The 26,806-nt window shown below is 57.3% G+C and overlaps 16 protein-coding genes across 16 annotated transcripts; 10 read left to right on the forward strand and 6 right to left on the reverse strand.

The window, feature by feature from the left end:
* Positions 1-85: 85 nt before the first annotated feature.
* Positions 86-1,981, forward strand: BDY17DRAFT_294969 (uncharacterized protein). The gene has a single exon (XM_033733222.1). The coding sequence runs from the start codon at positions 325-327 to the stop codon at positions 1,591-1,593; it is 1,269 nt and encodes a 422-aa protein (XP_033590665.1). The 5' UTR covers positions 86-324; the 3' UTR covers positions 1,594-1,981.
* BDY17DRAFT_294971 (t-SNARE) lies at positions 1,965-3,568 on the forward strand. Its single transcript, XM_033733223.1, has 2 exons — positions 1,965-3,019; positions 3,078-3,568. The coding sequence occupies exons 1-2, from the start codon at positions 2,375-2,377 to the stop codon at positions 3,321-3,323; spliced, it is 891 nt and encodes a 296-aa protein (XP_033590666.1). The 5' UTR covers positions 1,965-2,374; the 3' UTR covers positions 3,324-3,568.
* A 741-nt stretch (positions 3,569-4,309) lies between these two features.
* On the reverse strand, positions 4,310-5,605 carry BDY17DRAFT_322972 (uncharacterized protein; the record flags this gene model as incomplete). Its single annotated transcript, XM_033736918.1, has 2 exons — positions 4,310-4,354; positions 4,409-5,605. The coding sequence occupies 2 exons, from the start codon at positions 5,603-5,605 to the stop codon at positions 4,310-4,312; spliced, it is 1,242 nt and encodes a 413-aa protein (XP_033590667.1).
* A 1,472-nt stretch (positions 5,606-7,077) lies between these two features.
* BDY17DRAFT_121204 (uncharacterized protein) lies at positions 7,078-8,026 on the reverse strand. Its single transcript, XM_033729312.1, has one exon. It carries the CDS (start codon positions 7,780-7,782, stop codon positions 7,267-7,269), a length of 516 nt encoding a protein of 171 aa, XP_033590668.1. The 5' UTR covers positions 7,783-8,026; the 3' UTR covers positions 7,078-7,266.
* A 202-nt stretch (positions 8,027-8,228) lies between these two features.
* Positions 8,229-9,592, forward strand: BDY17DRAFT_309415 (actin-domain-containing protein; the record flags this gene model as incomplete). The annotated part of the gene is made up of 4 exons (XM_033735330.1): positions 8,229-8,247; positions 8,300-8,346; positions 8,403-8,549; positions 8,570-9,592. 4 exons carry the CDS (start codon positions 8,229-8,231, stop codon positions 9,590-9,592), a joined length of 1,236 nt encoding a protein of 411 aa, XP_033590669.1.
* A 25-nt stretch (positions 9,593-9,617) lies between these two features.
* On the reverse strand, positions 9,618-11,233 carry BDY17DRAFT_294976 (CTLH/CRA C-terminal to lish motif domain-containing protein). The gene is made up of 3 exons (XM_033733224.1): positions 10,441-11,233; positions 10,191-10,379; positions 9,618-10,135 (listed from the first exon to the last, which is right to left on the reverse strand). Exons 1-3 carry the CDS (start codon positions 11,014-11,016, stop codon positions 9,707-9,709), a joined length of 1,194 nt encoding a protein of 397 aa, XP_033590670.1. The 5' UTR covers positions 11,017-11,233; the 3' UTR covers positions 9,618-9,706.
* Positions 11,234-11,393: 160 nt separating this feature from the next.
* BDY17DRAFT_294978 (uncharacterized protein) lies at positions 11,394-12,506 on the forward strand. The gene is made up of 2 exons (XM_033733225.1): positions 11,394-11,636; positions 11,702-12,506. The coding sequence occupies exons 1-2, from the start codon at positions 11,523-11,525 to the stop codon at positions 12,086-12,088; spliced, it is 501 nt and encodes a 166-aa protein (XP_033590671.1). The 5' UTR covers positions 11,394-11,522; the 3' UTR covers positions 12,089-12,506.
* Positions 12,507-12,647: 141 nt separating this feature from the next.
* Positions 12,648-13,377, forward strand: BDY17DRAFT_322976 (uncharacterized protein; the record flags this gene model as incomplete). The annotated part of the gene is made up of 2 exons (XM_033736919.1): positions 12,648-12,671; positions 12,727-13,377. The coding sequence occupies 2 exons, from the start codon at positions 12,648-12,650 to the stop codon at positions 13,375-13,377; spliced, it is 675 nt and encodes a 224-aa protein (XP_033590672.1).
* A 222-nt stretch (positions 13,378-13,599) lies between these two features.
* BDY17DRAFT_316147 (uncharacterized protein) lies at positions 13,600-15,445 on the reverse strand (the record flags this gene model as incomplete). Its single annotated transcript, XM_033735989.1, has 2 exons — positions 13,600-13,858; positions 13,920-15,445. The coding sequence occupies 2 exons, from the start codon at positions 15,443-15,445 to the stop codon at positions 13,600-13,602; spliced, it is 1,785 nt and encodes a 594-aa protein (XP_033590673.1).
* A 915-nt stretch (positions 15,446-16,360) lies between these two features.
* On the forward strand, positions 16,361-18,255 carry BDY17DRAFT_294982 (uncharacterized protein). Its single transcript, XM_033733226.1, has 2 exons — positions 16,361-17,013; positions 17,071-18,255. The coding sequence occupies exons 1-2, from the start codon at positions 16,694-16,696 to the stop codon at positions 18,104-18,106; spliced, it is 1,356 nt and encodes a 451-aa protein (XP_033590674.1). The 5' UTR covers positions 16,361-16,693; the 3' UTR covers positions 18,107-18,255.
* Positions 18,256-18,831: 576 nt separating this feature from the next.
* On the reverse strand, positions 18,832-19,862 carry BDY17DRAFT_316148 (uncharacterized protein; the record flags this gene model as incomplete). The annotated part of the gene is made up of 2 exons (XM_033735990.1): positions 18,832-19,786; positions 19,840-19,862. 2 exons carry the CDS (start codon positions 19,860-19,862, stop codon positions 18,832-18,834), a joined length of 978 nt encoding a protein of 325 aa, XP_033590675.1.
* Positions 19,863-20,066: 204 nt separating this feature from the next.
* BDY17DRAFT_121306 (AP complex, mu/sigma subunit) lies at positions 20,067-21,293 on the forward strand. Its single transcript, XM_033729313.1, has 5 exons — positions 20,067-20,247; positions 20,300-20,333; positions 20,388-20,505; positions 20,582-20,856; positions 20,992-21,293. Exons 1-5 carry the CDS (start codon positions 20,237-20,239, stop codon positions 21,022-21,024), a joined length of 471 nt encoding a protein of 156 aa, XP_033590676.1. The 5' UTR covers positions 20,067-20,236; the 3' UTR covers positions 21,025-21,293.
* Positions 21,294-21,526: 233 nt separating this feature from the next.
* BDY17DRAFT_322981 (uncharacterized protein) lies at positions 21,527-22,597 on the reverse strand (the record flags this gene model as incomplete). Its single annotated transcript, XM_033736920.1, has 1 exon — positions 21,527-22,597. One exon carries the CDS (start codon positions 22,595-22,597, stop codon positions 21,527-21,529), a length of 1,071 nt encoding a protein of 356 aa, XP_033590677.1.
* A 63-nt stretch (positions 22,598-22,660) lies between these two features.
* Positions 22,661-23,244, forward strand: BDY17DRAFT_294990 (uncharacterized protein). Its single transcript, XM_033733227.1, has one exon. The coding sequence runs from the start codon at positions 22,692-22,694 to the stop codon at positions 23,115-23,117; it is 426 nt and encodes a 141-aa protein (XP_033590678.1). The 5' UTR covers positions 22,661-22,691; the 3' UTR covers positions 23,118-23,244.
* Positions 23,245-25,139, forward strand: BDY17DRAFT_294991 (Maf1 regulator-domain-containing protein). Its single transcript, XM_033733228.1, has 2 exons — positions 23,245-23,639; positions 23,705-25,139. Exons 1-2 carry the CDS (start codon positions 23,634-23,636, stop codon positions 24,866-24,868), a joined length of 1,170 nt encoding a protein of 389 aa, XP_033590679.1. The 5' UTR covers positions 23,245-23,633; the 3' UTR covers positions 24,869-25,139.
* Positions 25,124-26,758, forward strand: BDY17DRAFT_294993 (uncharacterized protein). The gene has a single exon (XM_033733229.1). The coding sequence runs from the start codon at positions 25,334-25,336 to the stop codon at positions 26,612-26,614; it is 1,281 nt and encodes a 426-aa protein (XP_033590680.1). The 5' UTR covers positions 25,124-25,333; the 3' UTR covers positions 26,615-26,758.
* The last annotated feature ends 48 nt before the right edge of the window (positions 26,759-26,806 follow it).

Here is a 26,806-nt window from a genome sequence, read left to right on the forward strand (position 1 = left end):
CACTTTGGTTCAATCTGGCCCGTGCACGGAAACTTGCTCATCACCTTTAAAATAGGAATCGTGAGACGTCGGTTGCTTCCACCGTCTTGGCCTCTGCAACGGGGGCGGATTATCACCAGACGGATGCCCACGGATGCCTCGACACCGTCCACTGTGTGCCATCAAGTGCGGTTAAGCTTCTATGCTTCATCCACCAAGCCCGTCGCCTTTGTCCTCAGCCTCATGACACGAGACGACAACCACGTGCCCGCACCCTGATGGACACACCTCTGGCCATCTCCGTTCTACCGCATCTCTCCCATAGAACCCCGTCCAGCATTCGCCATGGACCCCGAAAAGCCCTTCAAAACCATCGAAGTCATCGACTCTCGAACTGGCAAGGTATGCAAAATCGCCTGCATGTCCTGCATCCGCGGGCACCGCACAACCTCCTGTGGAAACCCGGTCTGCCGCTCCAAAATCCTCTGGACGATCAAGCGGCCCGGCCGCCCGGCCAACACCTGCACATGTCCGTACGGGCGGTCGGGGCGGTGCCAGTGTGTGGTGGCGCAGTCCGCGTGTCCGCATCGGCCCAAGAAGGGCGAGAAGCGGTCTGTGGACTGCCGATGCGATGAACAGGGCCGGTGGTGTTGTCTGCTTGGGCTTGCGCAGTGGGATGCTCTGATGGGGTTGCAGAGGCCGCGGGTGGATTTCTATCCCACTCCGGAGGCCATGAATGCTGCGTCTTCAATGTCTGCGAACCCGCCTGCTCCGTCTTTCACGCCGCCGTATTCTATGGCAACGCCTCAGACCATGTTGTCATTGCCGAGTACACCGGTCCCTTCCAACAGCGTCAACAATATCGGCCATGGACAGTCCCATCCGAATGGCTACCAGACGCCTGCGTACCCAGCTTCACCTTTTAATGTCATGGCGAACGGCATATCCATGCAGAATGACGGCCACCTTAATGGAAATGATCTGAGTTGGCAACACGATAGTCTTTTGGCGCTACAACACGACCACCACTCCTACAGTGACATGACCTCCCCGCAGTCCACACCTTTCTCGAACTCTGTTATGATGTCGACGGCCCCAACTACCCCTTCTCACGGGCTGGACCACTCAGCCGCAGAGCTCGACTTTGACGCAATGGCCGCGCCCTTTGAACACATCAACTCAACCTCCGTCGAACCCTCCGACTTGATGGGATTAGACAAGTCGATTCCGGACTACTTGACCTGGCAATTCCCCTCGGTCATCTGCCAAAGCTGCGGTCTAAGTGGCTGCACATGTCGCAGCTGTCCCGCGGTGATGCAGAATGTGAACGACGGCAGCTGGGCGCAGTGTTGTTCACGGAAACACGTTCAAGCTGCCGATGCTGCCAATATACCTGCCCTACCTTCACAGCCGCAGGTGACGAATGGCGGGGTCCTTATGGGGGTCGATGGCTTCGGTATGGATTCGCTGAAGTTTGGTGGAGACCAGCCTTTCCCTACCGATGGGGTCGATTTTGGGGGACCGGCTGAGGCGGACTTGGTCGATTTCAATCAGTTTGTCGTTACGGATCCGGAGCCGCCGTCGCGTGGCTGTTGTTGCGGCGGGAATAGGTGAAGTGGATGAATGAGCAATGGGCGGCGAATAGATTAGCATGCTGCTACGGTGTCAGGACACAGATGCGGACGACGACACGCAATGATGATGGCGCGAGGGTGGATCTCCAGTTGAAAGAGAGCGTCGTACTGCTCTATATGGCTGAGCATTGTCGAGGCATGGCAGCAGCTCGGGTGTCAATGAATGATGTATAGCGTATGTATTAAATAGAGACAGTTCATTTGGTCCTACATGATCTGCACGAAGCCACCGGAGGAGAGTAGAACAGCAGTCCACGACATCATCCTCCCGGCAGAAGGAGATGAAGTGGCGGACCTACGTGCTCGACTCTAGCCCGAGATGGCCGGCGTGACATCGAAGCCCAGCGCATCCCGCCCATAAGATTCAGACGTCCGTGCTGCGCAGCCGGCCTTTGCCGGTGGTGGCGCGACGGGCTGATCTGACCTGATCAGCGACCGAGCGGCCGTACAGCAAGCCGGCCCCGACGGCAACGTCACCTCCTACTACCCAGCTCGTATTTGACGTCGCTCAGACTTGTGCACCGTCGCGTACATCGTTGCATCGTGACCTGGGCTTGACGCTGTTGCTTGGATCCAGACGGGCGCGCGCATAGCAGACGCGCAGGAGGCGGGGTCGAGGTTCCAGCACCGCCCTCGGCCGAGCAATACCTACTAGGCAACACCTGCCAGGCAACACCTACCAGGACTACGGAGCGCGACGCAGGAACCCGGATCAAAGCGAAGCGGATTAAGCAATATAAATACCATCCTCACGCGCGACCATGGAATACCAACCACGCCCCTACGAGGCCTACGAGGAGCAACCCATCCCCCACCAGCAGCAGCACCAGCAGCAGCAGCCGCCAATGCAGCAACACTCGCTCCTCAGCAACGGCGACTTCCTCAAGCGCGTCGAAATCATCAAAGCCGACATCCTCACGCTAACCTCGAACGTGAGCAAAATCGCCAGCCTGCACCAATCCGTGCTCGGCGACCCGTACAGCAGCAAAACCGCCGACCTCAACGCGCTCATCACGCAAACCCAAGTGCTGAACACGAGCATCAAAGACCAGATCAAATTCCTGGAGACGGATGCCGCGCGCAGCCACGGGAACGCCGTCAAGGACACGCAGGTGAAGCAGCTGAAGAATTCCTTCCAGCGGCAGCTGCAGGACTACCGTGCCGAGGAGGCGAATTACGAGCGCCAGTATCGCGAGCAGATCAAGCGGCAGTACGAGATTGTCAATCCGCATGCGTCGGAGGCGGAGAAGGAGGAGGCGGCCGAGGCGAATTGGGGGGACGAGGGCGTGTTTCAGACTGCGTTGCGCTCGAATCGCTCCGCGACGGCCACGACGGTGTTGGGTGCTGTGCGCGCAAGGCACAACGACATTCAAAAGATTGAGACGACGATCATCGAGTTGAACCGGGTGAGCTTGGTCTCCTCCCTTCCGTTTAGAATTATTACTAACATCTCACCTCGCCCAGCTCATGGAAGAACTCGCCACGACCATCATCCTGCAAGAAGAGCCCGTGCAAGCCATCGAGCAGCGCACCGACAACGTGCGCACCGACATGGAGCAGGGCAACACGCAGCTGACGCAGGGCATCAAGTCGGCGCGCCGTGCGCGCAAACTCAAGTGGTGGTGCCTGGGCATCACCGTGCTGATTTGCATCATCATCGCGCTCGTCATTGGGCTGTATTTCGGCTTGCAGAATTCGGGGCACAAGTGAGGGGGTGGTTTGCAGAGGGCGGGCCGTGGACGATGTGATGATGTGGTGGTAATGTTTTGTATATAGCTCCTCGCGCAGGCTCGTTGCGTTTTTGTATAGAGACCGCTATTGATTGATTGAGTTCTCGCGCTCGCTACGCTGGGAATGAGAGACATTGGAGCGATTCTCAACGAGTGTCACCACGCAGACACCAAAGCTAGGGAAGGAGAATGAGGGACGACGGCATCGGCGAATAGCATTGACGATAAGACAAAACACATTAAGGTATGTACAGACAGCAGCGCTCCCCTTGCTTGGTCTTCTAAGCCCGCATGCACGCCGAGAGCCAAGTAGCGTAGCGTACCTGACCCCGTGATGGACCACCCCGTTCAGACGCCCGCCTCCCCCCTCGCTCGCTTGCGATGCCTAGAGGTAGGCGGGATGGACATGGAGACTAGGGCGATCAAAGACAAGCACAGTAGAAGCGCATCAATTCACAACACAAACGACGGAAAAATTCCCCGTGCTAGCGAGAACCGCAGCTCATCATTCCTTGAACCTCCCACTCCTCCTTCACTCCCTGCTTCCTCCCACCCGTCCACCCAATCCCCCGCTGCCCGCGTCCATGTGCACGCAACGGGAAAAGTTCAGAAAGCACTGCTCGCACGTACCTTTGATAAAGCAGCAAAGTAACAAATGTTGCACCGAAGAAAGGTCGAAGAGTCGGGTTGTGTCAACAACAAAAGCGACGGAACCAGCCGGGTCACTTTGTAGAGAGGGTGATTCGAGTAGGTTGATGCTTCGCTTTGCTGACTGAAAGACTTGAGGTGGGGTGTGGTGAAGTGTGGGTGCAGACGGGGAAGGTATGCGCTGGGTATCGTATGTAGAGTTCGTAAGGGCGCTCCGAAAAATAACAGGCCGTTCGAGGTCGAAGGGTAAGAGGTGCAGGGAGGTTGAAAGTTGTCGTTGGGTGGCCTGCATGAATCCCTACGTCGCTGACGCCACTGCTAACTGGAGAAGACGAACGTTGCTGTGCCCGAGCTGACAGACACCTGTTGCAGTTAGGGTTAGTTGGTAGTCGCTAACGTGAGTGAGGGACAACTTACAGTGCAGCCTGTTGTGGAACTGCATTGATCGTAGTTGGCACCACCGCAGTACTGTCCGTTGGAATAGCGACATGTGCCGCTCATGTTCTCGCCCTGGATCTCCACGCTGAAGTCGAGAGAGGCAGAGGTGGTGGGCGCGTTCTGGAAGATGGAAAGCCAGGCAGCGCCGTTGCTGTATCCGACACCGATGTTGAGAGGAGCCCAGTTGCCCCACGGGTTGGCAGAGGAGCCCCACGTGCAGGCGTCGCTGACAGACACACCGGCGGGGTTGACGTAGTACTGCGCAGAGGTGTGGGCGCCCTGCCAAGTGTAGTAGGTGGCTGCATTGGGGCAGGTGAGCGGTTGGGTTCCGCCAGCGGGGCAGTTCAGTGCGATGGTCTCGCTTTCCGTGCCGGGGTAATCAGTGCGACACACTGCAACGCTCTGGCCCAAGGTGTTCTGCACCTGTACGTTGACGGGGGAGTCGCCTGAGATGCACAGAGTGTTGGCGAGACCGGGGTTGGTCAATTCGAGCTTGCCATTGGAACACTGAATACCACCAACCGACTGGCCAGTAGCGCCTTGGGTGCTGGGCCACTGGGACTTCTGGTAGCCAGGGGGACATGCGTAGGAACAGAACATGCCTTCGCCACACGAGCCGCCGCTGGTGAGGGTTTCAATGTCGCTAAAGCCACCGTTGTTCGAGCCGGGGTTTTGGATGCCAGTCCAACCGCCCAATCCGAGCCAGGGGGCCGGGACAGCGCCGTAGTCGGAGGGGAAGGTGTCGCAGCTGAGTTGACCGCTGGGGAAGGGGGTGTCGACGCCACTACCGCCACCGCTGGACGGCGCACTAGACTGCTGTGACGCAGGAGGACTCCAGGCGGCGGAGGGTGAGGACCACGACGACGTCGACGACGACCACACGGAAGTGGGGGATGCAGTGGAGGCTGGGTATGACGAGGGTTGCGCTACCACGGCAGGAGCACCGTTTGCCCAGACGAGAGTGCCGTTCGCGATGCCCTCACGAACCTCTTGCACAGAGATGGGCAAGCCGTTGAGGACGTACGAGGTGACGGTCGGGCCGGGGACGATGTCGACGGTGGGGTTGGGCACGCGCTTCTCGTGGAAGTGCATGTGTTGATGATGGGCATGGCCTGCATGGGCGTGGACAGAAGCGCACGAGGCCGCCACGGCGAGCAGGGCGAGAGTGGACTTCATCGTCGTGGATGGATGATGATGTTTTGGTGTGATGTTTTGGAGAAACACAGCTCAGCTGGTGGATGGTATGGATATCCTCGTAGGCTCCGGCGAGGTAGTTGGTGTTGGTGCGCAGCGAAAACCGGGTCGCGCGATGTGGTGTGGTGAAGTGATGTGAAGGTGGTGATTGTCGGGGAAGATGGCGGGATTGGCGCGTGCGTGGTGGGAAAGAATGTGCGCGGGCGGTGTTTGGTGGATTCCAAGGAGCGAAATGGAGGCAGAAGGCTGACTCCAGGTGGAATGGCGGGGCCGGGCGTCGGGGTCGACGTAGGAGGCTCGCCTTGAGTGTTGACTGCCGGGGGGGTTGGAGGTGTTGTTGCGATGGGAGGAGGAGGAGAAGCGAGGGAGGGAAGAGGGAAGGTGCGCGACGACCAAGACAGGGTGGAGGCGTGGCATGCCTGCCATGCCCGCGAGCCTTGGGCTGCCAAACTGCCGAGCAATGATTGGCGCTCTAGCGAAATTGGAGCAAACACAGCGTGGCACGGACGTTGGCGTTTGATTTAAATGTGGGGCGCGGGAAATCATCATCATCTTGCATGAGATCTCGCGCGGATTCATGATGCCCTCCGTCTGCCGCCGGCGAGATCTGATTCATCTCCTCGTCTTCTCCTCGTCCATACACTTTCCGCCGGCGCCCGCCTCCAGATTGCAGCGTCACGCCGTGGTGTTCGAGTTCCGTCGAAGCCGAGATGCACGAGCGCTAGCTACACACACACGCCTTGCTCCGGGAAGATCATCCTCGCAGGGCCCATCAGTCTCCGACCAACCACTTTCCGCCCACCAAGAACTGGCCGTGAAGCTGTGCATGTCTCAGCATGCGCCGGCAAGCAGCGCTCGTGCACTGCGAGTCACGCATCATCGTGGTTGCGATGTGCGACGGCTGCATGTTGCATGCAATCAAATGTCAATCTGGATTAGCCTTCTGTACCTGCAGTAGTCGTAAAGTCTGTTATCAGCAAGCTTTTTGCCCCGATGGGCGGGCAGGTCGAGGCCGCCAAGATGCGCCAAGATGCGCGCGTCCACCGCGGCTACATTCCTCTGCAGCACGCCAAACACTTGGTGCATCGCGCGAGGGCGAGATCGCTCCAGAGCATGTCGTCAACTCGCCTGTACACACAAACACCGACGCCCTGCATTCTTCGTGTCTTTGGCTGCTGGGTGATGGCGGACAGGTCATCTCCACCACCGAAAGCACGCGACCGGACGATTTCCGCCCTGCCACGCCATTCGTATCCATGAGATGATGACATCGTCCCTCTTTGTAAGTAAAGTCACCTGCTGTACGATGGTGCACAATGTTTTGGCGTATCTTTCTTTCTCCGACCTTCTTCACGCTTCAGTCAAGATCACGCGTCTGGTCGAAGAGCAACCAATGGCGTGTAAGGAGGAATGCCGTACTCCTCCTCTACCGCCTACACCTTCCAATGGATTTCGGTATGACCTCAGAAGCAAGGCCAAGCATGGCTCTCGGCCTCCTTACAACGCAAAGGCCAAGAGAGAAATCTCTTTATTACTCCTCCTCCTCCTTCCTGCCTCTTCTCCACCCTCCTGCCTTTCCTCTTGGTCGCCAACCCTTGGCATACTCATCCGACTCCTGCCCAGGTTCCAGGGGTCGGCACAGATCAGTATGAAGCGCGCGGCAGGGCGCAACATCTCCTCTTTTCTCCGTCGATCAACCCCAATGCCTGGGGGTTTGTGATACGTCTTCGGCGCTTACGCCGACCTGGTGCGACCGTTGGACAACCGGGGCTGCCAATGCCCTCATGTCCCATACCAAGAGTAACAACGGCACCACCTTCCCCGGTTCGGCAACATTCGACTCGCCATCGTTCTCGCATGCCGCCGTCGCTTTTCCCTAATATCGCGGCGGGGAGGCGGGATGTCATGCGTCGTTTCCGTCGATCAAGACTGGGTGACTGGATGTTGGTCTTCTGCGACCTGCAGTGCTCTCCGTCTATGGAGGCCGCGGTGATGTTTTCGCGTCCTTGTATCTCTGCCCCCTCGGATGCTTTCCGACAAGGCAGAATGCGCTCTGAGATCATGCCTTCACGCGACCTGGAGTTGATTTGTCCCGGCTCCGGGGGGTTGCTGTCACGAGGCGCGAGGAGGACGACGAATAAGCACATTGGAAAAGTCATTACACAGGCTTGTTGTTCCCGACAGCTCGCTGGGACCGACGTATACCAAAGTGTCGTAGATGAGCTCTCGCAGTTCTATTACCATCTCGTTGAGAATTGACAGCTTCTCATGTAGACGGAACAAGCGAGGTCGTTGCTTTCATCGCCACTGTCCTTACATGATCACACTCGACAGTGATAGATCAGGAGTTACGCGGCCGTTCTTCTGGCACAGAGCACAGCATACTGAATGAACTGCATGTTGCATGTCTCCAGAGCTTCATGTCAAATCCAGTCCCTCATGGCTGACTAAACGCCAAGCCTCGCCGCGGAGTACGCAGACCCCCACGTAATCCCGCCAGTCCAACGTTGGACGTTCAAGGCAGTGAGATTTGGAGGTCCATCTCCGGTTCACACCTCGATTATCTCTTTGCAACACATCGCCAACACCGTCGCGGACCGTCAAGATGGCTGACCTCCCCATTGGTATGATAAGAAGTCCTCAAGGGGTTTGGGAAACGTGCTAACCTCCTCGCAGTCCTCGACGGAGGTACCGGCTTCCTCAAGGCCGGATATGCTGGACAGGTTAGCAGTCCGACCTCGATGTAGAAGCGGTATGCTGATGTCAATGATTCCCCCAGAACTTTCCGGACCACCAATTCCCCTCCATCGTCGGCCGACCGATATTACGAACAGAAGAGCAGGCGGTGGGCGACATCAAACTGAAAGACATCATGTGCGGAGATGAGGCGGCGGCAGCACGATCGATGTTACAAATCACATATCCGGTAGGTGTTGATGATCACAGACATGCCCACATGCATCCCCCGACCCTCGAAGTGGCGTCCTTGCTCACAGACTTCGCGCGACGCAGATGGAGAATGGTATCATCAAACGCTGGGACGACATGCAACACGTCTGGGACTACACCTTCTTCGAGAAAATGCAAATCGACCCCACCGGCCGCAAAATCCTCCTGACCGAGCCGCCCATGAATCCGCTGAAGAACCGCGAGCAAATGTGCGAGGTGATGTTCGAGCGCTACAACTTCGGCGGCGTGTACGTCGCCATCCAAGCTGTGCTAGCTCTCTACGCCCAAGGCCTGTCTTCTGGCGTAGTCGTCGACTCCGGCGACGGTGTGACGCACATCGTGCCCGTGTACGAAAGCACCGTGCTCAACCACCTGACGCGGCGCCTAGACGTCGCCGGCCGCGACGTGACGCGCAACCTCATCTCCCTGCTGCTGCGGCGCGGGTACGCGCTGAACCGCACCGCCGACTTCGAGACGGTGCGCGCCATCAAGGAGAAGCTGTGCTACGTCTCCTACGACCTCGAGCTCGACAAGCGGCTGAGCGAGGACACGACGGTGCTGGTCGAGTCGTACACGCTGCCCGACGGCCGCGTCATCCGCCTTGGTTCCGAGCGCTTCGAGGCCCCCGAGTGCCTCTTCCAGCCGCACCTCGTCGACGTCGAGCAGCCGGGCATCGCCGAGTTCCTCTTCAACACAATTCAAGCGGCCGACGTGGACATCCGTAGCTCGCTGTACCGCGCCATCGTGCTCTCCGGCGGCTCATCAATGTACCCGGGCCTCCCGTCGCGCATGGAGAAGGAAATCAAGCAGCTGTGGTTGACAAAGGTGCTGGGCGGGAACCCTGAGCGGTTGGAGAAGTTCAAGGTGCGAATCGAGGATCCGCCAAGGAGACGGCATATGGTCTTCCTCGGAGGCGCGGTGCTGGCGAATATCATGTCGGAGCGGGAGAACATGTGGGTGTCGAAGCAGGAATGGCAGGAATCTGGGGCGAGGGCTCTGGAGAAGCTGGGAGCGAGGTAAAAAGCGGCAGATGTTTGATAGCACATTGTTCACCTTTTGAAGCATCATGTCACATTGCATCCAAGCTTTCATGAAAAATCTACCACGTACCCCCTCAAGCCAAGCATTCAAGCCCTAAGAGATGAACACCTTCTTAACCTCACTCTCACTCCACTCAACCCCATTCTTCTCCGTCGGATCCCGCACGCGGCCCCCCTTCATCCCCAACTTCTCATTCAGCACCCTCAGCCTCTCCCGCCCAAACACCCTCCCATTAGGCAGCACAACCGGATCGTCCTCCATGTAGCTCTTGGTGTGGTGCGCATACGGCACATTGCGCGCGAGGTCGTTGAGCTCGGTGCTGCAGATGGGACACACGGGGGCGCCGGTGAGGGTGGAGGGCTGCAGGGCGTGCACGCTGTGGCAGGCGGGGGTTTTGAGGGCGCTGAGGCCGGCGGAGAGGGCGATGTGCAGGAGGGGTTGGGTGGGGAGGGCGAAGAGGTCGTGGTGGGTTTGGAGGAAGAGGGTTGCTAGGGTTTGGTAGCGGGTTGGGCTGTACATTGTCTGCGGGTATTGGTTAGGTCGAGATGAATGTGGGATGTGGAGGAAGTGTACGCACTCTGTAGGGCTCGACGAGAGTGTCGGGCCCGTAGGCTAGCAGACCGGCGGCTCGGAGACCGAATTGGGCGTCTTGACCGTTTGCCAGATGCTTGCGGGCATGCACGATGGCGTCCATGCGGTGTTTGGTGTCTCCGCTCCTTGCCAACTCGATGAACTGCTGCAATCGAAGTTCGACTTCCAAGTTGCTCTGGGGTAGCGTTGTTAGTGATTTGGTGGTCTTTGGATGGAGCAGAGGTGCAAGGACTCACGCTGATCTTCTTCAGCGCTTGCTTGTTGTCTGTACACCACGCCAGACACTCCTGCGTTCTTCCCTCGATCAAACTCCGCTCGACCCTTCCGCATTCCTCAAAGACGCCAATGTCGACCAGTTCCTCCAGATTCTTCTCTCGAGCCAACTCCTTTGCACTCTGCGTATATCCCTGGCGGAGCAGGTAGTCCACCAGCAATCTATCCAGCCTTTTACGAGACCACTGATCATATTTGACGTCCGCTAGCGTTGGGATGGAATGCAACTCTTGCAGATGGTTGATGCGAGCCTTTTGCTGGCGGTGAAGAGCTTGTTCTTCGGCATGCAGCGCTTCCAGCTTGCGTTTCAGACTCTGTGCTTTTGCCAGCGTTGCATCGAGTGAGGCAAGGGTATCGGCGGGAGATGCTTGTGGGTTGAAGGACTGGGTTGCGCTTGTGATGTTTTTGTTCGTCATTTCGATTTGTCGTTGGGCGGATTTGAGCGTCTTGCGGAGGAGTTCGGTGGGCAAGCGGAGGAGGGGTTGATCGAGGAGGAGGTGAGAATCGGCGTCCAGTTTGGACGAGGTGAACTCTGCCATGTTGGCGGAGGGTTGGCACGATTTGCGAGGTCACTTGGATAGTATGTGGCTTCTAGATGGTCAGAATCATGGAGTGTGATGCAAGGCCCGTCCGCTGGTCAGAGGAAGCTCAAAAGCTGAGGAGCATCAATGTCGACATGCAGACATAGTGAGAGACTTGGAGAAGTGAAGTGCTAAGTTGGCGCGGGGCACATGATTAGCCAATTCTTAATCAATATGACCCCGTAAATCCCGCCCGCCATCTTAACCAAATGCGATGAAACCTCGCTGTTTCCATGAGCTTCTCGCGAAATGCCGCTTAGACCGCCAGGCGAGCTGTGGTGCCTTCCGCGGCGCCTTCCCCACGCGCAGTCATAGATACGTCATGCGCGCCGTCACACCCACACACGATCAACCCGGGTTTCAAAAAGCTCCAGCTGTACCTGCATGTAAATCTTGTACTCTTCAATTCCATCCATCTACTCCTCCACTACTTTGTCCAAACGAATCCAATCCAACCCGCAAACATGTCTGACAAAACCTTTGGCATGACCGAGGCCGACATCCAAAAGGCCGAGTCTCGCACATCCAAGGCTCACGATGGCAACGTGCCAAAGGGCTCTGAGGCAGCTATGATGCAGGTGAGTTGCATGGCCGATCACAACGTTGTCTCAGGGCCAATGCAGAAGTACTGACGCCTCCCCAGTCCATCCTCGACAAATCTAGCAAAGACAAGGCCGACATCATCGCCGAGCGTCAAGCAAACCTCCCCCTTCCCGACGACCCGCCGGGCCCCTCCGACTTCAACAGCGCCGACGCGCGCAACGTCAACATTAGCTCTAGCGACGTTGCCACCGGCGATCTGTCCACCTCCGACGGTGCGCTTCGGGAGCCCGCCACGGGCGACTCGGCCTTCAGGGCAGACGCAGACGATCTGAAGACCAATGTGCAAGGTGCCCGTGCCGGAAGGGAGGGCGCGGACAACTTGGGCGGACTGCCGAATGACGCTGTGTCGCAGGGCAAGAAGAACACGCAGGGCCTGGCGGATACCACCAACCAGGGTTCCGCTGCGGACAGGGCTGCCGGTCAGTAAGAGCGCACTCGACCAGACATGCACAGTGACTCTAGTCGGGTATGAGGTATGCTGGCAGGCATAGCGTGGCTTTGCTATACCTCATACAGACTACGAGAGGAGTTACGAGGAAGCCATAGCTAGCACGCGAATGACAGTCCTTGAGAAAGGCATGAAGCAATGTTCTCGATTTCCTCCCCGCCCTCAGAAGCTCCTACATGCATCGACTGTCTACAGCTACCTACTTACACCTGCAACACGTGGTTCAAGCCATCATCTTTTTCCCTTCACCACATCATCCCGTCATCTTGCATCTCGCGTGGTGAGAGAGAGGACCTGAGCTACGACCAGCCAATGGCCCTCGCGTGATGTGTGACGATCCGCCTTGCCGTCGTGGAACTTGACGTCACGCGATCGCGGGGCAGATGCACCGAAGATGTCATCCACAGCTCCATGAATGCTGTTGTCCCACTGTACCTGCATCAATCTTCTTCTATCAAACATATACCATCAACTGCTTCCAGTCGTTTGAAGCAACCGCAATCAACCAGATCAAAACTCATCGTTCAAACCTTGCAACATGGCTTCCGGAGAAGGACAAAAGGTGAGCTGCCTCACTCGCAACCCCCAAGCAAATGCCATCCACTAACATCGACCAGGTCACCACCGACCCCCAAACCCTCGCAGACCCAAAGACCGAAAACCCAGGCCTCGTCACCTCCGACTCCCTCGCCGCCGAGTCCGTCAACGAAGGCGGCTCCTTCGCCGCAACAAGCGACTCGCGCGGCCCCATGGCCCAGCCCTCCTACTCCAGCAACGCCGCCACAACCGACGTCTCCAACGCGCGAATCCTCGACTCCGCGCCCGACGCCGAAGCCCGGCAAGCGAGCGAAGCATGGAACGAGGCGGCCATCCTGAACGCCAACATCGACGGCAAGCGCGACAAGGATCTCGGCATTGGGCCGACGTGGAACACGCCTGGCCCGAAGACGGTGAATCCGGATCAGCGCGAGGCGAGATATGGAACGGGCAATGCGGCGCCTGCGCCGGGATATGTGGCGTACTCGTCGCAGGTGAGCGATGGAGATGGCGCGCCCAAACAGGTGCCTAAGGGCGAGGGGTTGACGGAGGGGGGATTCAATTCTGAGGCGCCGAATGCGAGCTACAATACCAATATTGGAGGCGGGAATGATCCGGGGAGACGTGCGTTGGGGGAGATTGAGGAGCAGAATGCAGGTGGCTCGGGCCCGCGAGAGGGGCAGATTAGCGGGATGAAGCAGTTTGGAGATCTCGATGAGACGAGTGCGTAGGCCTATGCCTCCTCGACGGTCTGAAAACGGGATATATGATGGTGGAAAGGATTTCGAGGAAAGCATGGCCATCATTCGAGCTATGCACGGACGAGCCTTTGAGCAACGCGCTCAATCGAGTAAGCAGGGGCATCAGGGGTCGTCAACGACCATTAGAAGATTCAGAGTCCAACTCGTCAGTTGGCGGGCGTTGTGATCGTAATGAAAGCCGTCGGATCTCACTCATGATAATTCCATGCTCCCGCTATCCTCATCTCGCGCATCTGCCACCTCTCCATATGTCTTGACAACCCACTGACAGAAAGCCTCCCACTCCTGCGCATAAATTGCCTTCGCCTTGGCCACCTCCTCACCGCTCAAGCAGCTGTGCTCCAGACTCCATTCGGCCAGCTGCTTGCAGCCGTGTATGCTCATGCGCGGATCGCCGACGAGGACCTGGTAGAACTCGTACGAAAGTGAAGCACCTGACCCCTCGGCTCCCCTATCGATTTGTTGATTAGCATGTACTACATCGTATGGTGGTTGGTGGGTGCATGACTTACCTAAAGAGAGATGGGTTGTCCGCGTTGAGCGTGCAGTGCAACCCCGCCGCGAGAAGTTGCGGATACGGGTGCTCGCGAACGTTGCCGCAGAGGTGCAGCAGTTCGTTGGAGATGGGACACAGCTCGAGACAGATGTTGTGCTCCTTGTACTTCTCCACCAGCAGCGGGTGTTTGAGCAAGGCGTAGCCGTGTCCGATGCGCTTGGCGTTCAACAGCAGTGCATCGTAGAGGTTGCTGTTGTCGGGGTTGGAGGAGCCGCCGGTGTCGAGCAATGTTTCGCCTGCGTGGAACATGAAGGGGATCTGGATGTCGAGTTGCTTGCACGTTTTCGTAAGGGCTGTGAGGAGGTCTGCGTAGTAGCCGATGCTGTTGGGCCGGTCTTCTGCGCCCACGAGATCGAAGCCGCAGATGAGATTGGGGAATTGGAGCTTCAGCGCGAGACAGTCTTCGAGCTCGGTCTTCATTTTCTCCAGAGGTATACTCCGTGGGGTGCAGTAGATGACCTTGACACCAAATGGAAACTGGTGCAACCTGCCCGCCGCCTCGAGCTCGGCTGTCTTTCTCTGCACTTCTTCCACAAGGATGGCCATCTGTGCTTTGTGATCAAGGGCGCCGTTGCCGTCATCTGTCGGAAGCGTCTTGTCCATCAACATAGGCCGGACTTCGGCGTACATGACTTTGTCCTTGATCATGTTGTCGATCATGTGGCCGATGTACCACCGGTAGGCCGTCTCGTAACCGAGAAGGCCTTTCAACGCCCGTGTTCCTTGATTGAAACAAGCCCAGGCGCCGTTGTGTGTTTGCCTGCTGTGGTAGGCGTTCTGCTTGGTGATGATCATCTTCTCACGCGCCCACATCTCTGCAGGATCTAGCGATTCGATGTACTTCTCAAGTTTGACGCCTTCGATGTGTGACAGGAAGCTCCGGCGGAAATCTTGCCAAAGCATCCAAGACGTATTAGACTCGTCGCGCCAGTCCGGACTGTATTGTGCCGAAAATATATCTGCACTCTTTGTCTGTCTGGGAAGGACCTGGAACACTATTTCGGCCAGTTCAAAATCCGATTCCGTCACAAGGGGATGTGTGCTTCGAATGAACATCGTGTCCGGAACAAGTTCTCTTGCCAAAGGAAAGAGGTATTCCGGGTCGATTTCGGAGTTGAAGTGTAAGTGTTGATGAGCACCTTTCGGCATCTGGCGGACGATTTTGAAGACATCACTCTTGTTGATTCGAGGTAAGTTGACCAGAAACCGGCCGCCCATGTCTAGAGAGCCCTCCGCGGGGAGCGCCTCGCCCGGCAAGTTTCCAAAGAGATTTGGATCAACTCGTTCTCGTTCCCTAATGGTCGTCAAGATCCGCTGAGCTTTGATCTCCGCCGACGAAGCGTGCTTCCTAGCTGGCGCATCCCATGCGTGACTATGCTCCTTAGCAACCAGATCATGGCGGTCGCTTCGGTAGGCGGCCGCGTTGGAATTGTCCCTGAAGTTTTGGACCAGCTTTGATCTTGCGCCCTCGAGATCTGCCATGAAGGTAGACCGTACAGTTGGTTTGCCGGGCTGCGATTCAGAAGCACTGCCCTTTTTTCGCGGCGGTGCACGCCGCGATGATGGAACGGTAACGTCTACGGAAGATCGCGCAGGTGTCACGCCACGTGATCTTCTCGGTCTTCGCGCGCGTGCTACCTACGATGGTAGGTCAGCATGGGAAGGTGTTCACGTTGCATATTGCTGATCGTAGGCGCCAATGGTGCGAAGGGCTCATGCATAGAAGACAGTCGATCACTGAAGGGAGGGGTTACCTTCTTTTCCAGCATGGCATGCGTAGCATCTGCGTGGAATGAAAGCTGCGAGAATGCCCGCGCATTGCTCGCACGAGCCTCTCAGGAACCCAGCCGACTGCTATATAGGCACCGGAGAGGAGGCCATCTGCTAGAACATCGATTGAATTGGGGCGGTGTTGGTCATCCACGTGCCGAGCCGCCTTGGGAAGATGCAAGCCTGCCAGTTCACGGTTAGGCAGTTAAATACCGCAGCGCCCAACTGAGGCGTGATCAGTGGGAGTGTCGGCTGCGCTGCTATGTGCGGGTCGGAGACCCGATAGCCTCGCTCACGGGGGGCGCGGAAGCTTTGGGAGCTGCTGCGCCTCGCGCTGCGGTGATGTATCGTTCTCGCGAAGATGTGATCGAGTGTGACCCCCTCCAATTCACGTGGCGAAGATCTTGAGGATGGCGAGAAGAGGTTTAACACCTACAGCCATTGACATGCATCTGGTCACATATATTGTGGCCGTGGAAGAGTCCGCAAGACATCGCTAGACGAGACGGAACGACCTGATGTGATGATGGACGGAATAGGACTAGCTTGTGAGGCCTCAGGCCACCAATACGAATGCCGCCTCAGGCTTCAGGGCGTTCCGACCTCCAACTCCACTTTACACCTCCGACCTGTCGCTTGTGGCGCGGCAAGTTGTAAGGCTCCGGATACAGCGCTTCAGAGAGACTCTGGCTCCGTCTCTGCCTTTGACCGGTCGAGCAGGCGCAAGCGCAGGGGCTCAGCGCCAAATGTGACACCAATCACACTACCTTCCGGCCCCCAATCGCCGTGATGCGCCTCTTCGTCCCGCCCACCTTGGATGCTCCGCCGCTCTCGTATACACCACGGCTCCCACAACAACCTAGGCCTCCCACAGTTTAAGCACCATCCTGTTGGGTTCGTGAACGGCCCGTCTCGCAAGACCCATTATTCCGACCGTTAATTCCAATCCTCCACGCAGACATGAGTGGGGGCAACACCAATACCACCATCTCCCATCCGGGCAACGACTGGCAGGTGCTATGGGGCAACGGGAACGGCTGGAAGAACTTTCAACTCGACATCGTCGGTTTCCTTGCCATCCTTGGCGAGAGTGCCGTCACCGCCAATGCCCAAGTGTCCGCTCTGTCACGACTCTTCTACCTCCCGCGGTTGCTCCCAGCTCCACAGGCACTGCTTCCGCCCTCGCGACCCACCGAGCTGCCCACGGAGAAAGCGTGGGTGACTGGAGTGTTTAATGGAAATAACAAGGAGCACCTCCATCACATTGCCAATATCTTGCTGTAAGTGCTGTCGTGCTTCAAGTCGGATACCCATCACTTCCCACTGACAACCTGCAGCGGCGAAGAGCGCCTCCCCAAATACTCGGTGAGATGCATCAAAATCACCAAGAAGGACCCGAAGGGAGTGAACGCCTCCGACGTCTATTTCCGCGGCCTTCGTTCCACTTCATCCATGAAGGAAGCGGATGGTGAACTGCAGCCATCGCCAGTCAAGGCCCGCGCCACTGGTCCCCTCACCTGGGTGACGCTGATAGGATTCTTTCTATCCGTGGCCTTGTTCGTCATCTCCATTGTATGGGGCGATGGCTTCTCTCTCATCGCCACCATCCTCCTATCCTTCCTGTCCACCTTGATCGGCTTCGCCAACAAATGGGAGCTGGCATTTTCCAAAGTCGCCTCCGAGGCTTTGCTTGACGGTGATGTCGTTGTTCGATATCCAATTGGCAGTTTCATTGTCGTCAAGTGCAACGAAGAAGTCGCTCGCGAGCTCTTCTTCGCGCCCGAGGAAATACAGTACCACATCAGCCACCCGGTCGCCTCGCGCCTGATTTCACTCGTCGGCACCCTCATCCTAATGCTTGGAATCATCTTCCTCGCCAACGCAAAGCTGGAGCTCCAATTCGCCTGGGCAGGCGCCTACATCATCATCAACGCCGCGCATTGGGTCGCTGCCGCCGTCCCACCCGGCTCCCACTGGGACCTCTCGTGCTACGAAGTGCGAGAAGAAGGCGTGCTCGGCGGCCCCGACAACGCCAACTTCACCGCCGCGCTCTGGAAAGCCATCGTGCTGACGAAGAGCGTCGACTGGGTGCAACTCAACAAGGCCGCGCCCGTGCACAAGGCCTGGAACGATTGGCTGAAGGAGGCGGAGAGGGAGGCCAAAGCCGCCCAATTCCATCTTGCTCCGCTCGTCAACCCAAATCCCGCCTGGCCGCACCCGGGCGCTGAGGATAAGGCGGGTTCGGTGGTGTGGAATGTTCCTCCGTGGGACGCCAAGGCGCGCTGGAATGAGATCCAGCAGGGGCTGAGTGCCGCCAAAGAGGAGAAGGGAGCGGTGGCTGTAGGAGCGGTCGCCGTGGAGAAGCGAGATTGATTTGAGCTCTAGTTGTGTCAGCGTTCGTGCTTTTTGACTAATGAAGGAGCCGACCAGGGCACTGGGGTTTTAATAGCGTTACAGGCGGGCGGTGTTTGGTGTTGCACGGCCATCCGCCGTTCTGACGGGGATTCTTGACTGGCATATGTCTTGCCATTTCTCAACTACATACTCTGAGTATCTACACAGCTCGATGTATGGAGCGTGATTGTTGATATTGCGGGCCTTTGGCGAGGCGTAGTGTGAACCTGTATTCAAGCTCTGGATTTCCCGCTGTCCAATGCACTTCGTCTGAGTGCAGTGTCCCCTTTCTTTCACTACCGTACGGATGTGAAGCGCAGTCTCGGCAAATGGCGCTGCGGAATGGTGAATAAGGCCGCATGGTCGGATGATGCCGCATACGGCTTTCGTCCAACTTTTCAGGTGAGCAAGTCATGCTTGCGAGCAAATCGTCAGTCTATGCTCCGTCGTCCTAAGATCTGCCAACGCCGTCATCGCCTCCGTCATTGGGCATTCTATACTTCGACTCGTGGGCTCGTATCTGTGGTAGGCGCTGCCCTAGAGCTGCACTCACATGTGGCCAGCAGTCGTAATTGGTTGGAGGCCGGTCAATGAGACTTGTATGTGTGCGCGGGCCAGAGGCGGGCAGCACAGCCTCCAACGAGGGGGGATTCAGGACGCCGCGGAGTCAAAGCATCTCTCTCTCTCTCCTCTCTCTCCAAACTTCACTCCGTCAGCTCGGCAACGGCAAAGTAGCCCTTGTCCTCAACGACACCCCGGTTCTTGACCACGGCCGTGTACTTCACCACCCACAGTGGCTGAACCTCGCCCTTTAACCCTTCCTCCGGCGCATGGGCCTCACCGTGGAGGGTCTTCTGCTTCTCCTCCGGCTTCGTCGTCTCCGCAAGCACCCCTGCCCCGTCTGGACCCGGCCCGAGCAACTCACGCACCGTACCGCGTGGCAAGACGTTGGAGCAGTCATTGTGCACCAACAACTCGACATGCTGACTTTTGGCCAATTTCAGGAGGCTCTTGGGTACCGAGCAGCAATCTCGGAGATTGATTTGATCGACGCTGGGGCGGAGTGTCGTTTTCTCTAGGAACGTCTGCAATCGATCGTGCCCGAACTCCGCGATGCCCAGTTTCCGCACAATGCCCTCTTTATGCAGCTGCTCTAGCACCTTCCACGTCTCAATCTGTGACTCCAACGGCTCGGGCTCGGCTTCCACGGGGCCTCGCGTGGAGATCTTGTCGGGACAGTCCTCCTCTTCGTCAAAGTAGATGCCGGGGAAGGAGATGATGAGGAGGTTGAGGGAAGGCATGTGCAGCTCCTTGAGCACCAGGTTCACCGCTTCCCTTGTCTGCACCGCCCTTTTCTCAATCGGTGCTCCGGAGAGGTAGAACAGCTTCAGAGTGATGTCGTATTGCTCCCTCTCCTCCTGCAAGCCCGAGCGGTCAAACGACAGCTTGGGCACTTCGAGCTCCATCCGCCCGTCGTCTGCCATATGCGTCCACGTCTTGTAGTTGCTGCGGTGGGTTTTCGCCGTCCCGTTGCCGTTGACCATGCCATCGGTTTGCAGCGAATGCGCGGCGAAGTTGTTGCGGAAGGAAGCGACGAGCTCGGCATTGGATTTCTGGGTGGGATCGCGGCGGATGGAGGAGCCGCCCTCCATGATGTTGCTGCCATTGTCAGTCAGGGGTGGTTGAGCTTGCGCAGGGAAGAGGGAGCATACCCGGTCGACAGGATGAGCTTCATCGTGACGGTCAAGCAGGGGAACGAGGTGGTGTAACGGGGCACCGCAAGCTGCTCTCGCGGGACGAGGGCTGGAATTCGGACGAGGACAGAGGACGGATCCTGCAAGTCGTAGGCGCTGAGTGAGTGAGCGACAGAGCGGGAGGGCTGGGAAGAAACCCCACTTGATCGACGTTTATACGTGGGCAATGTACAGTGCTTTGCAGCGGATGTCATTATTACCAACTCCAATAAATCTCTTGCAGGTGGGGCAGGAGCAGGAATTAACTCCGCGAGCGTAAGCTTTAGGTAAGGTGCCTAATGAATTCACACCTCCACCACACCTCGTCCTCTTCTCTTTCTCGTGGACACATGCAATAGCCATCACTGGATCAACAATGGCCATCAGGTGATTTTTCATCTCCTGGAACCCTTGACCGGGACTAACGAGAGCCTTTCAGATATCTCATCCTGCTGTCGCGGCAGGGAAAAGTGGTAAGTGCCAGCTACTTCTCTCATATTCCGTCCACACGCTCACCATCTCCCCAGCGGTTGGCGAAATGGTTCACCACGCTCTCGCCCAAAGACAAGGCCAAGATCATCAAAGACGTCTCTCAACTGGTGCTGGCGCGAAGGACGCGAATGTGCAACTTCCTCGAGTACAAAGGTGCGTGTGGTCCCCCAACCTCCCGTCCACCGCCTTGGCAGACTCTTCCTAACACAACACCACCTGCATTTCACAGACACGAAAGTCGTCTACCGTCGCTACGCCAGTCTCTTCTTCATCGCCGCCACCGACCCCGAGGACAACGAGCTCATCACCCTCGAAATCGTGCACCGCTACGTGGAACAGATGGACAAATACTACGGCAACGTGTGCGAGCTCGACATCATCTTCAACTTCCAAAAGGCCTACTTCATCCTCGACGAGCTGCTGCTGGCCGGTGAGATGCAGGAGAGCAGTAAGAAGAACGTGTTGCGCGTCATTGGCGCGCAGGATGGATTGGAGGAGATGGAGGTGAGTGGGGACGGTGAGAGTCTGACGGGTTCGCATGTCTAGTGCGTCTCTCGAGATGCTTCCGCTTGCATGTGGTTTGGCCCAAGTCCTTATCTCCCCTGGAGCACGCGCTGATTGCCCCTTCCTGACGCGTAGGTTGAGGACGAGGGCGTCACGAGAATCGGCTGATCTGTCCGACGGAAACGAAGCTTCAGAGCTAATCATGCAATCGCTACACCCAGGCCACCGACGCGATCGAGTCGAATTTACGCAGCGCTGGAATGGCGTAACAGGGGTTGGTGCTGGTTATACAGCGACTTAGTACCTGTATTCCGAGCAGGGAAGGGTTTGCTTCCAATACATGGCGTTGCTGGGGGACAGGCGTCTATTGGGCCATTTGAGCATTGATGATACCCATGGCCAAGGCTGGTGTTTTTGAAGCCCGTTGGCCTTTTGTATGGTATTGCTTCGGTCTGCGATCAGTAACACCCGCCGCGTATCGCGGAACCTGAATTGAGAACGCGCACGCCGGCGTCCTTCCCACTGCTAACAGGTGGTACTCCTACGCTCGAACCGTGTCCCAACTGCTCACACATACTCGTCTTCTGTTGACTTCTCGACTCGACACAGTCGCAAGCTTTGTCACGTGTAGTTGGTTTGCTGCAAAGAAGACCACATTGAACGAATTTCGCTAACGAAGCACAAACATCTTCCCGTTCTGGACGTCGACCATATCAGGCTTCCCAAGCTTGCCCTTATCACCCTTCACGACCGTTGAAGCTTCCCGTTCGAGCGCCCATTCGATCGTCCGTGGTGTGTCCGTCACCCACAACATCCGCATCAACGCTCCCGTATATTGCAGCAGCGAGCTATGCGATAGCACCCAGTACTTCGCCCCGCCGATCGCGCGGAACAGCTCCAAGCCGCCGGTAGCACCATACGTATTCTGACTGCCTGCAGCGTGCGACTCCTTCAGCCCGTGGAACATGGCCAACTTCTCTATTGCCGGCTCTGAATTCAGGAACGCCTGTAACGGCTTTTGGTCCAGCCGTGTTCCGTGCGGAGTCTGGAGAATGGCCTCGTGGATCTCTGCTTGGCCAACCTTGCTTTCGTGTGTCCAGATCAGGGCCAAGCAGTAATTCAGCTCGTGGTGGCCGGGCAAACGCAGAGGAGTCAACCATCGAGGAAGCGCATCTGGATGCAATTCTGCGGTATTCCAGGACCGCGCGTCTGAGCTGAAGTCCGTCATCTCGCTGATCGTGTCGAAGTGGCTCAACGTCCGGATCTTCTTCGCGGCCTCGCAACTGGCGATTACCGGAGTGCGCTTGTCGAATGTCCGGAGTGTGGGCTCGTGTAGATGGTCCGCGTAATGGAAGCCCATGAGGATCGCATCCAGTACTGGTTTGCTCTCCTGTACTCCCTTGGGTGTTCGATCACCGCCTGATCTCCATGAGCTGGCCGCAATCTCGATCTGACGGGCCATCTCTTCCACATCCCCGCCACATGTCGCCGCAGCAGGACTGGAGAGACTGATATGAATCAGCCACGAACTGAGCTGCGAGGTGGGCCCGCTCAGCCATGGCTCGAAGACAATGTGGTAATACAATCTTCCCGTCGATGATCGTTCTGATGCCGGACGAGGAAACGACCACAGCCACGAGTTGTCGCCGTTCAAAGATGTGATGATTGGTCGCAGTGCATTCTGATCTGCTGTCGAGAAGTACTCACGCAAGTCGCATGTCCTGGCTTCTCGAGAAGTCATGTTTGGGAAAGATGCAATTGTGTGTGCTAATGCTAAACAACATGAAGGTATACAGGTTTTCGAAAGCGGGAGGAGGTCGATCCATACTGCTGCGATGAGCAATGCGCCGATGCTTGGCTCTACACGTCTGCTGGCCGATATCAGCTGGGTCTTGCCGGGCGTTTCGTCAGGTTCAGCTGTCATGTTGTCGATCTGGCTTGGCTTACGTAAGGGACTGCCTGGCACCCGGGCATGCTGCATGTGGTTGAACGATAATCACGACTGTGAGATGGACTGGAGGGCGACCGCCATGGAAGGCTGTCAGCATCACGGTCTACCCTACCGGACATTTGAGATCTCCACGGGCTTTGGCCGAATCCGCCGGCGTACAGCCCTCGGGCACAGCTTAACCGTGTCGCTTATTCGCAAAGCACATCGAATCGCAGGACAGGTACGTGGCACGACGACTCCAAGGCACAGCCGAGCTCGCCTTCCTCCGAGTTTGGCGAGATGGTATGTGGACGACGAGGTGCAGTTGTAACTTGACTCGACAGCATGTGGAGATTTGCCCGGACGTGATTGGCTTATAGCCGTTCCCGCCACGTCACGTGCTAGCGCCCCGCAGATGCTTATGGGTCGCAGCTTCCCCATCCGTGTCGCCAGCTTCGTCACCACATCCACCACATCACCCTCCGCAACCATCCCACCACCGTCGCATGGCGCATCACAGCAACCATTGTGCCTGCTAGGCCCGCCTTGCGCGCGTCTAGTAATCCACCGTTCTCTCGTCTCGAGGACGCGTTATCATCGGCTTCCGACGGAGGGGAGTGTTATCGGCAGAGTCAGCAAGAGCAGGATTACGCGCCAGGAGCTCGGGGGTTGCGCAAGGCGAATGCACGCGTCGCAGACGGATTACAAACGCTACTAGCTGGTAGAAGAAAGAGTAATACACCTACTGCTACCCGGCGTGAACGAGCTACCAGCGGAATCTCCACGCGAAGTATACCTTACCCGGCGCATTGAACAGCTATAGTTGGATCGGGTCGAGCATCTCGAGATGAAGGTGTGTACATGATTCGTGTCGAGGATACTGCTCCCTGTCGTAAATCTTCATGCTAACTGCCGCAGTACCTTCCTCTTCGCAACCTGGATACGGTGACGAACGCGTTGAACTTCTCAACTGCGGAGTACCATGTCATCGGAGGCTGCGACATCTACACCACCAAAGCGGCGGGCGGCGACAAGAAGCTGTACAAGAACATCGAAAACAGTCTAGAAGTCGAGTACGAGAACCTTGTGCGACTGTCGGCATCGCTTAGTCCGCCGTACCGCACCGCAAGCGAGGATGGCAAAGCCGGCGAAAAGGGCCGCCGCAGCAGCAGGAGCAAGCGTGGCCATTCGGTCAGCGTGCCCGAGATCGATCTCTCGCGCGCATCGCCATTTGGACCGTTGAGCTCCATCACTTCGCGCCGGACATTTGCTTATGTGATCGCCACCCTGAACGCATCACACCCGGACTACGACTTCTCGCACGCGCTCAAACCCGCGGACTTCCACAAGGAGAAGAGCCTGCGCTCTGTCATGCTCAATGTCGACAGCACACTGCACAATCTCCGCCCGAAAGTGATCCCCTACTCCCCGAACACCTATCTCGCCCCACCTTCCGCGATTCTATCGAACTCGGCCTTGTTACTTAACAGCTCGGGCACGGAGGTCTGGAGTCCGAAGATGTGGGCTTTGATCAACGAGGAAATGGACCTGACGCAGTGCGAGAAATACTCCTTCACGCCGGAAGACGAGCTGTTTGACGGCGAGGCGGGCGCGATCTGGAGCATGCACTACTTCTTCTTCAACAAGGAGAAGAAGCGGGTGTGCTACTTTTACGTGCGAGGCTTGAGCGTCATCAGCCACTCACCAGTCTTCACCCCTGGGTTCCCCGTCAAAAGGCCGAAGCGGAGTCAACGCCAAGCGAGCGGCGTGTCGATTGGAGAAGGCGCTGGAAAACGCGCAAGTTACTGGCTGGGCTCACGCCAGGGCATCGACACCGACAGCTACGGCGACGATGACGACGACGAAATGATCGTCGATCCAGCCGATGACGAGGTCGAAGTGCCATACATGGACCTGGACGAAATTCGGAGCTCGCTCACCGAAGGCTACTATCCGCACGAAGGCGCGGAGGAGTACGACGAGTTCAACGATGGATACCTGGACGAAGGGTGGACGGCACATGGTAGTGTGGGACACGTGCGCGGGATGAGCGAGGAACTCGGGGACTTGCTGGAGTTGTGATGGGCTGTCGTCAATGCTCGGCTTTGCTTTGTGGAATCCTGCGGGAAGGGGGGAGAGGCGTTTATGGCATGGTGGGAATGGTATGGCGTGGAACGGAAGACGGGGTGTCGGGGCTAATGAATGGGTTCTAATGATTTGCTCAAGCATGGCGTTTCAGCGGGCTGGTGGCGCGGCTTGCTTGCCATGGCGTTGAGCTGTATGTGTAGTTTGATCGATACCCGGCTTTTTCCTACTTTTCCTTAGCTGCTGAGGAAGAACATATCCGATTTTATTGCTTCACTTGTTTATTTAGTCGCCCTGCTAGCCGTTGTGTTGTTGCCGTCGACACGTACTGGGCTTGCAACTCGTGGTTGGCGCGGCTGACTCAACATCCAGCATCTCAGATCTTCACTCAGTAATCCGTCCTACCATGCCGTAGCAACGAGTCAACTTCAACACCATCGCCTGCACACAATCAGCGCCAACATGCCATCCGCCGTACCCATCTCCGACGCCGAGATCCCTCATAACCCCCCCGATCTCTCCCAGAAACTCCCCAAACTCACACCTCGAAGACGACCGCAAGCAGACCGAGATCCATCCAACCCGCCGCCTCCCACCCCAGCTTTACCCGCTGTACCAGACCTAAAAGACCATGTCTTCTTCAAACCCACCCGGAGAATCCTCTCCGACCGCGACCATCAGCTATTTTTGCAGTCCGACACGCACAATCTCATCGTCAGCTTCGTCTTTCACCTTTCGGACTCCGTGAGGGGCTCGACGATTACCAATGTGCAGAAATCCGAAGCCGCAACGGATCCCGCTGTGTTAGCATTACTGGCTGTGTTGGATGAGGCGGAGGAGCTGGTGAGACAATCGCCGCCGGTGGACACGGGTTCGCGCTTTGGCAACCCGGCGTTTCGCGACTTTCTGCAGAAGCTGGACGATGCACTGCCCGGTTGGCACTCCAAGATCGGTGTGCAAAATGCAGCCGCTCAGGCCGAGCTATCGACGTACATCTCGAATGCATTTGGCAGTGGAGTGCGGATTGACTACGGCTCTGGGCATGAACTCAACTTCCTCCTTTGGCTGCTATGTCTACGCCAGCTGGGCGTGCTGCACGACAACGCATTCCCGGCGTGCACGCTGCTGGTATTCCCGCGCTACCTGCGCCTTATGCGGAACGTGCAAAGTACGTATTACCTCGAGCCAGCGGGCTCACACGGCGTCTGGGGCCTAGACGACTACCAATTCCTCCCCTTCCTCTTCGGCGCCAGCCAGCTGGTAGACCACAAACACATCCGCCCGCTGAGCATCCACAACGAGCTCGTACTGGAAGAGTGCGCCAAAGACTACCTCTACCTCGACCAGATCCAATGGGTCAATGCGACCAAGACGGTGCAAGGCCTGCGCTGGCACAGCCCCATGCTCGACGACATCAGCGCCGCCAAGTCGTGGTCGAAAGTCGAGGCCGGCATGCGCAGGATGTTCCTCGCCGAGGTCCTGGCCAAGTTGCCTGTTGCGCAGCACTTTCTGTTCGGGAGTCTAATTCCTGCGGCGCCTGGCATGGCGGCCGATGCGAAGGAGAAGGTGGGCGAGGAGGATGTGGGGGAGTTTGAGGTGACGGTGGATGGGATGAAGCACATTCACAATTCGAATTCGTGGGGCGATTGTTGTGGGATTAAAGTGCCTAGCGCTGTGGGCGCGAGGATGGAGGCGAGGAAGAAGGGCGATGCGGGAGAGTTGAGGCGGTTGCCATTTGATTGATGGGATGCTGCTGCGCTTCCTGTATCAAGTACTATGACGAATCTGTTTGACGGCCCGCAATGCGACGACCACGACGTGAACGTTCTATTTCGAAATCGATATCTCAACATTAAACGCCGTTGCCACATTGAACCTCTGACGCGCTTGGGCATCGTGTAGAGTGAAGTTCACTAGGCCCGGCCGTCCATGCCT

Source organism: Neohortaea acidophila (assembly GCF_010093505.1).
Source record: "Neohortaea acidophila strain CBS 113389 unplaced genomic scaffold BDY17scaffold_4, whole genome shotgun sequence".
Lineage (NCBI taxonomy): Eukaryota > Fungi > Ascomycota > Dothideomycetes > Mycosphaerellales > Teratosphaeriaceae > Neohortaea > Neohortaea acidophila.

Bases quoted from the DNA above. Each gene is read 5' to 3' on its own strand.
- BDY17DRAFT_294993 (XM_033733229.1), top strand. From the start codon at position 25,334: ATGCCATCCGCCGTACCCATCTCCGACGCCGAGATCCCTCATAACCCC.
- BDY17DRAFT_294978 (XM_033733225.1), top strand. From the start codon at position 11,523: ATGTCTGACAAAACCTTTGGCATGACCGAGGCCGACATCCAAAAGGCC. The intron at 11,637-11,701 runs GTGAGTTGCATG...ACGCCTCCCCAG, and splicing joins CTGAGGCAGCTATGATGCAG to TCCATCCTCGACAAATCTAG.
- BDY17DRAFT_294969 (XM_033733222.1), top strand. From the start codon at position 325: ATGGACCCCGAAAAGCCCTTCAAAACCATCGAAGTCATCGACTCTCGA.
- BDY17DRAFT_294976 (XM_033733224.1), bottom strand. From the start codon at position 11,016: ATGGCAGAGTTCACCTCGTCCAAACTGGACGCCGATTCTCACCTCCTC. The intron at 10,380-10,440 runs GTGAGTCCTTGC...ACGCTACCCCAG, and splicing joins AAGCGCTGAAGAAGATCAGC to AGCAACTTGGAAGTCGAACT. The intron at 10,136-10,190 runs GTGCGTACACTT...CAATACCCGCAG, and splicing joins CTCTCGTCGAGCCCTACAGA to ACAATGTACAGCCCAACCCG.
- BDY17DRAFT_294971 (XM_033733223.1), top strand. From the start codon at position 2,375: ATGGAATACCAACCACGCCCCTACGAGGCCTACGAGGAGCAACCCATC. The intron at 3,020-3,077 runs GTGAGCTTGGTC...CACCTCGCCCAG, and splicing joins CGATCATCGAGTTGAACCGG to CTCATGGAAGAACTCGCCAC.
- BDY17DRAFT_121204 (XM_033729312.1), bottom strand. From the start codon at position 7,782: ATGACTTTTCCAATGTGCTTATTCGTCGTCCTCCTCGCGCCTCGTGAC.
- BDY17DRAFT_294990 (XM_033733227.1), top strand. From the start codon at position 22,692: ATGAGCAATGCGCCGATGCTTGGCTCTACACGTCTGCTGGCCGATATC.
- BDY17DRAFT_121306 (XM_033729313.1), top strand. The intron at 20,334-20,387 runs GTAAGTGCCAGC...CCATCTCCCCAG, and splicing joins TGTCGCGGCAGGGAAAAGTG to CGGTTGGCGAAATGGTTCAC. The intron at 20,857-20,991 runs GTGAGTGGGGAC...CCTGACGCGTAG, and splicing joins ATGGATTGGAGGAGATGGAG to GTTGAGGACGAGGGCGTCAC.
- BDY17DRAFT_294982 (XM_033733226.1), top strand. From the start codon at position 16,694: ATGAGTGGGGGCAACACCAATACCACCATCTCCCATCCGGGCAACGAC. The intron at 17,014-17,070 runs GTAAGTGCTGTC...GACAACCTGCAG, and splicing joins CACATTGCCAATATCTTGCT to CGGCGAAGAGCGCCTCCCCA.